Genomic DNA, 10,099 nt, shown 5'->3' with positions numbered 1-10,099 from the left:
CTCAGGAGGGCCCACTGCCTCCTGGGATGCTGGAGGACTTTCACTTGGACAGAAAAACTGTGGAGTGGTCACAAATTAATAGAACAGGAGCAAATTTAGGTGGATTAGAGATAATCCTGCCCCGGAGTGGCACATTAGCTGAATAACGAGTGCTGTGAGCCACTTAAAAGGTGCTAAACAGTCCAGGGGTTAAGAGCTCCAGAAGCCACCTGAAGTTAGCATGCAACAAAGCCCTCAGTTTCAGCTTGGTTTCAGATTCTACACATCAAGCACCCTCCCTCTACCTATTAGTCATGGATTTTGAAGCAGAATGAATCTCAATCTTAGCTCAGTTCCACATTTTGCAAACAGACGTACAACCCTTCCTCAACCTACCTATTAGGCAAGTAAAATGACTGTGGTAATTAGTGTGCGATTTTATTCCACCCTAATCACATCCCTGAAAAACCATTATTACAAAAAGGTGAGTCTTCTCCTGTTTTTTTGAGACTTAGCTCTAAGATCAAGATGACAGCATGTTCCAATAACTAATACATGAATGGATTTTCAGGGACTCAAGGGGAAACAGCATCACACCTACGTACTTAATGTCCATTAACATGTCTCAAAAGATCTGGCCCTAGGTCAATGAAGATTTAGATGGTTTGGAATAATTTTAAATCATGAACATAAATGGAAGAGTGCTGAGGTGATAAAAAGGATTTTTGTTGGTGCCTCGTTTGTTTTAAGATGTACAGTGATTTTATGACCGGCAGTGAACTGACAGAGCATTCACTAAGACTATTCCCCCAAACTGCTGTCCACAGCTATTCTGTAGAATTGTCTCTTTAGAGCCGGGCATCCCAAGTCCTTCTCTTTAAAGCCATCTTTCAATTGGTCATACAATCATTAGTCTTTTAGCATATTATTTAAAAATAGGGGAAACAATGATTATTTCACATTGGAGCAATATACATTTCAATATTTCAGTAAAACTAGACAGAAATTATACTATATATATATATTCTATATATACACAATTCCTCTTGAACAACAGCTCGTATCCCTTCTGGATATTCAGACTAAGTCACATATATTTTTGTCCCAATTGTTACTATGGTTTTATACTTTTATTCAACAATATTTTGCAGCTGCAAATTGTGTAAAATACTGAAGAACAGATCTTCCATTTGTGTATATTAAGTAGGTTCACTAAGACAGAGAGGGACCAATAGACGAACACGTACTGAGATTCTGGTCTGAAGTCTTGAGGCTCTGACAGATCTTATGATTTTAAAATGGTGCCTGCTCAACAGTCTTATTTGTAATCATATTGGTGAATTATATGTTCAGTCAGAAACAAAATGAAACAAAAACATCCGCCATTTAGAAAGTTATGTTAAAAAAACACACACGTGCAGTCAACATCAGAAAAAACTCATTTCTTAGATGGTACACATTATTCAGTTTAGGTACATCCTTTTGCCCGAAACAAAGTTTTACAACATACCACTAGAATGTGAAAACTAGGCATCTAAACCAAACAGTTACTTGGTCCAACTGTTTATTTTCAGATAATGTGGGAAAAGTCTTGCTCATTCCAAAGCCGCAAGAATCACAGCCTTCAGAACTGACATAGCTGAGCCACAAGAGAGCACTATTAAGTAACAAGAGTCATGGGTAAGTCCAGATTAAATTTTCACTTTTCATTAAGAATCAGAATGCAACATCTATATTTAAACAACTTTATTAACATAGTCAAGCAGTGATTATAACATTCACATCTATTATGTCACATCATACAAATGTAAATACAAAATTACTACAGTACAATATATATTCTCTGCATGATCCAAAATATTTGGTGGCCCCAAAAACTCTTTAAAATTCAGCAGCTTATCAAAAATTAAAACCATATTCTATTTAAAATGAAGTTTTGTTAGCACAGAGGCAGACTTCAAGAAATATCACTCAATTTAGTACAGCTTGAGAGGTTGCAGGAGGATACGTTTGAAGGAAACATTCTAACATTGTGGCAGGTAAAGGAAACATTGGATTTAAAGCTTTTAAGCAAAACTCATACAACCTAAGTTGTCAGCAGAAAGGTCCAGTCATTTTATTCTGAACTACTTTAAATTTTAGAAACTGCTTAATAATAAATTAGGTCATTTACAACATGACAGGCCCCTCCCCCTCTCCCCTTTCTTTCTGAGGGATAACATACTATTACTGACAGTTTTCATAATCAGATAAAGCTTTGTAATAATGGCTGCCCAATCACTGGTACCACAAGTCACACAGGCTTTCTTAGTTTTGCAGTTCACCCACAGTAGATATGCATCTAAGGTGAAAAATAGTTTAACAGAACTGACTTGCAGAAAAAATAGTGTACTACAATGTAAGCTATAGTAGTATAGTGTATATAGTACTATAGTGTACTATAATGAAACTACTTTACATGAAGATTTTTGTTTAAACATTTGTTCTAATAAATCATACAATTCACTTTTAACAGCCATTATTACCTTCATGTAAATACATTCAGATTTACAAGCATCTTCATTATTTTAGCACAATCTACTCTGGAAGGCAAGCTGCAACAATTGACCATATTACAATTTTCATACAGGATAATCTAAAATTGATTTGCTCCATCAATTAAGTGCAAAAAACAAAAACTGGCTGTAGCCAAAAAAAAAAAAGAGAAGAAAATGATATTTAGAGCCTGGTAGATGCATCTTACCAGGTCTGTCTGCAGCCTTTAACTAGTGTACCTAATGGTGAATAGTTTGATATTGCCAATAACTCATATTTAATGAGCATGTAAAATTACAGTGTCTAACATTACTGCATGGCTTTTTAAAGATCACAGCAGCAGTTTTGCTAAAGAAATGAACCTTGCTTCACCTAAGATTACAATAAAAAACATTAGATAATCTAGATCTTATGTAGTATTTAAAAAAAAATCTATCAGCCTACATGACAAAAATAGCTGTGAGAGCAACCAATGCTGGTTCTTTATAACTGGTTCTTTATAATATTTGAAAATATTTCCTATGCAATACTGCATATGAGTACTATCTATAAAGTGTTTTAGTTGCTGTTACACATGGATGCATTCTCCTCTAAGGAAGAATGTTTCTGCACCTTTACCTGTTAATATATTCAATATGAATAAATAGGTGATTTAAGTGAAGCTAAACCATTGTTGTCCCACAGTAGGTGGTTAATTTAAATTAAGAATAAGACAAAACTGTCTAATATGAAGCACAGAAGCTGATTTAATTAAGACATTTTGTAAGCACGTATTCTGAACAAAAGGGTACAAGAGCATTCACCTGAGATAAAGCTAGTACATTAATATTTCATATCTAAGTAGCAATGAATTTTGCTTGAGGAAAGCCATTTTAAAATATACATTTGATTATATTATACAGTATATGCAATTTAAGTCATTAAAATCAATGCTAAAGTAAAAGTCTTAACAAAAGTCACAGTGAATATCAACAGTTTATTATAAAAATTTATGCTACTTCATAACTTTAAAAATCATAATGGCTATAGATTTTAAACCCATTCTTTTAAAAGTGATCTATTGAGTACAACCTCTTCATTGCAATAAGTCAATGGATAAGAACTAGCTTATTACAATTTTAATATCTACATACCTGTTCAGAAAATAATCAAGCTCCAGAAAATTTACAAAACTGATATTTTTGCTTACATTGGCTAAAATCATGAAATGGTCTAAAATTTTATTTTAATGAAAAGACTCATTTCCTGAATGCGTAATGAAAGACTGTAGTATTGAACTCCACATCAATATTCAATTTAACTGCAATTTAGAACTGCCAAAAAGAGATTTTAAATACACTTTCTGTTACCAACTTAGGTTGATCAGTAGCTTTTGTTCACTGTTAGAATCCTTCAAAAAGGGAAACAAACAGGAGAAAGAAGGCATATATAAAAACAGTAAACACTGACCTCCTGAGGTTCCTACAACAAAAATATTCAAGTAGAAAATCTACATCATCACTTAGCAGCGGCTATTTCTGTAGTTCAGCACACTAACAGCACTTTATTCAGTGTGTAAGGAGCAAATGAAGTAAGCCGTGCTCTTTTAGCATGCCAAGAGGCAGAAACACTGGAATGTAACAAAGACACAATTCTACCAGTATAAACATTCAGTCAACATTCAAAAACTGTCAAGACTACACCACAAGAATTAAGATAATTTTTATATATCCCATGATGCAATAAATTGAATTACAACTGTTAATGATGAATCAGAACTTTCCTTACCTCATGTTATAACCTAAATGGCTTCTGCAAATCTCTGTACTATACTACATGTTAGGAATATGGTATCTTTGTTTTTAAAGATATACCATCGGAGAACCTAGTAAACTAAAAAATATAATTTGATAGTACTGCTTTTTTTTGCATTGGTTTGGTCTTCCTTACTGTTATACCAGATCACTTCACATCTGTACAAATACCTGTTTTTTTAAATATATGCATAAATGTGTAACACATGCTAATCTGACAGGCAATTTTTTCAGCTAGAAGGGTTTGCTGTAATTTATTTAAAACTAAACAATTTCATTCTTAAAACCACTGTGGTATATTTAAGGTAGATCTTCTAGTCTACAAAATGTTAACATCAGAAATTATTCCCTGATGTTTAATTTAAACAGAAATTAAAATAAGTTTTGGTCTAAGGCAAGATTCTACCTTGTTATTTTTAGTAGCATAACTGTTGGATTTGGGTTTTAAATGGGTTCTTTACATGAAAAGAAAAATATGTTTTCAATTTAAATTTAATAATTTGGAGGGAAGTTTTGTAATTTCTAACCAAAAAATTGATTTTAAAAGCAAATAACATGCAGTTTTGATTAAACAAATTCAACTGAGTAATGCTAATACATGATACTTATTCACTTTATTTAGTTTATGCCCAAATACTATTTTTCAAGCATATATATTTCACTCAAGTTTGCGAAGCCAAAAAAAAGGGGAGGGAGGAGGCAGGTCAAGGGGAAATATGTAGAACTTGTGCATGCTACCATGCATTAAAGAAAAACAACAGCAACAAAAAAGCCTCTTCAAACAGCACTTATAAATTTCACACTCACACAGCTCAAACTTCAGTGCAATGGCTAAATCATTCAACACCTTTAAAAGAATAGAATCATGCAAAGGAGAGTAAGTTCTTACAAAAACTGTTATCCAGTATTCATTCTGCAATGCAAAGGTGAGAAAACTAAATCTATAAAAAGGCTGTTATGGCTTAATTTTGTTTTGCAGATTAATTATGCAGCACTTGAAAAATGGAAAGGTGTGGCTTCACCTCTGACCAGCAGAGTTAAAATCTCTCCATTTTCCTTTATCATCATGGGATACTCTTTAGGCAATCTAAATTAATAAAAGACTTGCCACTTTCAGATGGACACAAGATCAAGTGCACCAGTTAGGTTTCACATTCACAGTACATAAGAAAATACACATGGAAGGAAAAGTAAAGGCTTAACTTAACAAGGATTTATTCACAGGAATACATGTAAGTAGAGAAAAAACACAACAGAAAAGCTAAACAAATGAAATGAAGAGGATCCAAACCAACTTTCACTCTGTAGCTTTTAACTTGCACCCTTGTGCATTTAACTACGACACAAAGGGCCACCAACATGCGCCAATACAGTGTAGATACCCTGCATTACATCCATTAACTTAAACATCTCTAAGATCATGCTTTGAACAAAAAAAAGAAAGCATAGAAGGTACTATGTTGAGTGGGAATAAACAAATATAGCAATCATGTCATCAATTTCTACAATTGTCTTTACGTGCCAACTAACATTTATGCAGCCTTTAACAGGTCTTACCATATAACTCATTTTTAGAAGTTCTGATAAAATCACTAGTAGTATATAACCATGCAGAAAGCACATCACACTGACAGCACAGAGGCAAATATTTTGCACAGCTATATCAGCTTTCCACATTGTGCAGGTTACACACAATACAATATCAATCTTATTCTTAACAGATTCTAAAAAGGTATTTCAAGGCCTAATTGTAAACTACAGTAGTTTATATCTATATTCTTAATAAAAATAAAATCCACAGAATCTTTAAAAGGAAATTTAAATGCAGGGCTATATTGAATTGGTAAACTGCAACACAAAACTGGCGCAACATAGGTAAATGTATACCAATCCTCACTCTATGTGATGCAAAACATGCTACTTTCCCACTATTTAAATTACTTCTGATCACTATGAGCCAGAATGCATGCCTGAACCTTAAACTGCACGTTAAGAATAATGTCTTACTCTAGAAATTAAATCTAATGAAGTACAACCATCAAATCATATCCACTACTTTAAAGTTTTTAATGTAAAAATGAAGATGTCAATCTTTCCTTTGAAATGTCCCTCCCCCCACCCAAAAAATGACAGGAGTGACTCATTTGGCATCTTGCAGGTTGCTTCATTTTGTTAAAGTTAACCTTTATTCTTTATTATGGGGTTTTATATTGTACACTGCAAGTGCCTGTTCCTAATACAGGCAGCAAGCTGCATTTTAACTGTACTAACTTCATTTGTGTAGTTCTTCATTAACATGCAAATACCTAGGAATCCCATCAAGCAGGATGAAATAATGTAGAAAAACCTTACTTAAAAGCCATTTACTGTTTTTAACTCCCATTCTTAGGTTTCCTTTATTGTGCGCAAAATAGTTTTCCTCTTTACGTATCCCTATGGTTCAATTATATATGGTTCTTGTTTTGGTACAATTCCCCATATTCCAGAATGTGCTGTTTTGTGAATAGATTCTCTTTTTTGCTTCTTCACATCCAGTGCAGAGTTGTAATAGGAGACAGATTTCCACCCACAAAAGCTCCAGATGTTAAAACATTTCCCAACATCGACTTAATACAGTGACGGCAACACCTCCCTCCCGCCCCTCCCAGTAGGGTTGGGATTGTACTGTATTCCCTACTGGTTTACCCTTCCCCCCAGTAAAGGGTAACATTTTCCCTGGGTGCAGAGGCTCCCTCATAGTCTCCCAGACTGAAGGACCTATAAAGAAAACAAAAAACAAAAACAAACATGGTATAGTTACATGTTTCGAAACAAGATTGTATATATTCAGAAAAAAATTAAAGAATTTTTATGGTAAAAACAACTGCTGTTTTTTTTGTTTTTTTTAAATGTTTCAACTAGATCTGGTGTTCAGATACTCACTGCCTTTCATTATAAGACTGCGGATAAGCTCAAAATATATACCTATCATTATAAATTCAGAAAAAAATAATCAAATGTTTGCCATTAAAAGGCAAACTGCACTAATAATTCCATACAATGTGATGCGTGACCTTAACACAAACAATTTTCATGAGTCTTGATATTTTCAGGATTAAAAAACCCCCTACCCAATATATAACAAATTAATGAGAAATCTATTTTTTGGTTAGGTGGATAAAACAAAATATGTATTAAATTGTCATATTACTTTTAGAGCCTGGCTTGGATTTACAAGTCTGCAAATAAGGAGAAAAATAACTTGTAAACTGATATATTTATTATGGAGGCACTGAGACAAAAACAGAAACTAAAAATGTCATTTTTATAATCACATTTCAAATTTTTAAGTGCTTCAGATCTATTCACTTTTGATATGGTTTTTCAGGAACCCAGCAATGCATTCAGAAATGCACATGAGGAGTTACTAACAGAAGATGCCTTATAGTAACCTGACTCTATAAAGAGTCTTAGATTGGCTTGCAAAATGTCATCTATTTGCCACAGAAAATTATGTAAATCAGTTTTTACCTTGATTCCATTTAAAAAGGTACACTGAAAGAACAGAGTCCATCTGGTTAGTCAGACACTTGGCTGGGATGGTTTTGTCAAGGAGTGGGCTAGACTTGACCTCATAAGGTCCCTTCAAGTGCTACTTTCCTATGATCTCATTTTAGCCTTAAAAGCAGTAAGATCATTTCAAAGGCTGCATGTACAAGCTGAACTGTGCCTCATAACTCGATTACCAAAAACATCCTTTAGAACATACAATGTACACCTCAGACAACAGATGAAGCAGGGCTGCATAGTGAATGTTCCAGGATATACATCAACTCTGGTTATTTTTTTTTTTTTTTGCAGTAGTTATACTGTAAGTTGAGAATGAAACATGTCCCTGATGCAAGTTGAAAAATAGATCTGTGATTAAGGGACCGCACCAGGGACTTGAGAAACTTTCATTCTAATTCCAATTCTGCGACAGGCTCCCTTGTGCAAGTATACAACCTTTATGCATCTATATATGTAAAGTGGTATGCTGCAAGGTTAAATTTATTAACATCTGGTATCGCATTCCTACAGTGAATGAAATCATGCATCAGCATATACATGAGAAGTAATCTTATTCAATGAAGGGATCAGCTAGTGCGCAATGAGAAAAACTCACGAGGCCAGACAGTGCACTGGTCATGCTCTTTATGTGCCTGTCTGGGCAAATGTTCCCACTTTTAATATACAACACACATCCACTTATCAGATGAAAAAAACCAAGCTTCCTTCAAAGTTCAATGTCTTCAATACACTACTTCATGGGGCACATTTCACAGTCTGCTTGTTAAACCTTAAGTTATACATTGTTATATATGCACATGCACTTCCATTTGAATCATTGTATGTTACTTATTCAACAGAAATTGCTGCTTTATGTATACACACATACATGCAGATTTCAACAGGAATACTGGGAAATTGTTTGTTCTGTTTTACACAACAGATCTGTAAAATCCTTAATTCTGTCAAATACAATCCTGTTTTTACCAAGCCAATAAAAGCACAGCATCTCTAGATCAAGTATACCTGTCAAATGTCAAACTTCCATCAGCTTCTACTATTCAAAAAAGGTAAAGGCATTTTCCTCTACTGCCTGCATTACTGAATAGAGATTTGCCTGACACTTGCCTCCTCAGTAAAAGCAAGCACATTAAATTTCAAAAAGATACAAAGGTGAAAAGGCTAAAAGTAACCTTTAGTAAGAGTGACTTTACAACAAGCAATAGCTGTTACTGCAGCTGCCACAGTCAGAGAAACTCTTCTCAAGAAAAAAGTACCAGACTGAATTAGTGTTATACTAATACTACAAATACAAATTAATACTATATAAATATAGCCTATGCAGTGACTAACAAGTAAGTATAGGTAATAATGCTTGTTTAACAATTAGATTTATAAACTACATTTAATTTTTTTAGCTTACCTCTAATTATGGGACTGCAGCTTGAGTGCATGAGGTTAAACTCCATAGTAAGCTGCAAGGCGCTCTTTTAAGGGAAGAGGAAACTGGTCAGAGAAACGCCTCCAATTTTCATCCCCCACTTGATTTTTAAATCCATGAAGGATCTAAAGGTAAAAAATATATATATTACCTCTAACAATGAATCTCAAATCTCAAGCCTGTGAAACACTTTGGATCAACTAATATATTCTGAAGGAAATCACACTAAATTTTCCTATATTTGGGCTAAGAAGTGTTAACCTTGATCTGTTACCCAAATTCCCTAGCTAAAACTTTCATTGCAATGAGAAATAAAGAAATTTAGTATCACTTGAGCAGGGGAAAACGTAGTAAATATTTATTAAATATTTCTAAAATGTATTAATACAAAATATCTTATCAGGTAGAGTCATTTTAGAGCATTCTTATACAACTACATAAATATATGCAGATGGAGAATATCTGAATTTCTATGTATTTGATTTGTATACCTGTATTTGCTTTAAAAAAAGGACAACAAAGAAAACTGGAACTACAACCAAAGCAAGCATTTTACCAACTGTGAATGTCTGGAGCAAGAAGTAAACTATCAACAGAAGTGATTATTCCCCTCTATTCAGCACTAACGAGGCCACATCTGGAGTATTGTGTTCAGTTTCACATCCCTCACCCTTCCTCCATAAATCTGTGGACAAACTGGAGAAGAGTCCAGCAGAGGGCAACAAGAAGGGTTAGGGGGCTGGGGCACATGACTTCTGAGAGGAGGCTGAGGAAACTAGACTTATTGAATCTGGAGAAAAGACGACCGGGGGGGGGGGGGTTT

At 34.2% G+C, this 10,099-nt stretch overlaps 1 protein-coding gene across 1 annotated transcript in view; it reads right to left on the bottom strand.

The window, feature by feature from the left end:
* Positions 1–1,710: 1,710 nt before the first annotated feature.
* The window catches only part of TNPO1 (transportin 1), an 89,278-nt gene continuing 80,889 nt past the window's right edge, over positions 1,711–10,099 (bottom strand). The window contains exons 23-24 of the mRNA XM_019518242.1: positions 9,259–9,401; positions 1,711–7,064 (exon numbers count right to left, since the gene is read on the bottom strand). Of these exons, the coding sequence (XP_019373787.1) occupies positions 9,294–9,401 (108 nt within the window). The 3' untranslated portion in view covers positions 1,711–7,064; positions 9,259–9,293. The remainder of the gene's footprint in view (positions 7,065–9,258; positions 9,402–10,099) is intronic.

Source organism: Gavialis gangeticus, unplaced genomic scaffold, assembly GCF_001723915.1.
Source record: "Gavialis gangeticus isolate Ggan-Ray unplaced genomic scaffold, GavGan_comp1, whole genome shotgun sequence".
Classification (NCBI taxonomy): Eukaryota; Metazoa; Chordata; order Crocodylia; family Gavialidae; genus Gavialis; species Gavialis gangeticus.
This window is presented reverse-complemented; position numbering and strand designations above follow the sequence as displayed.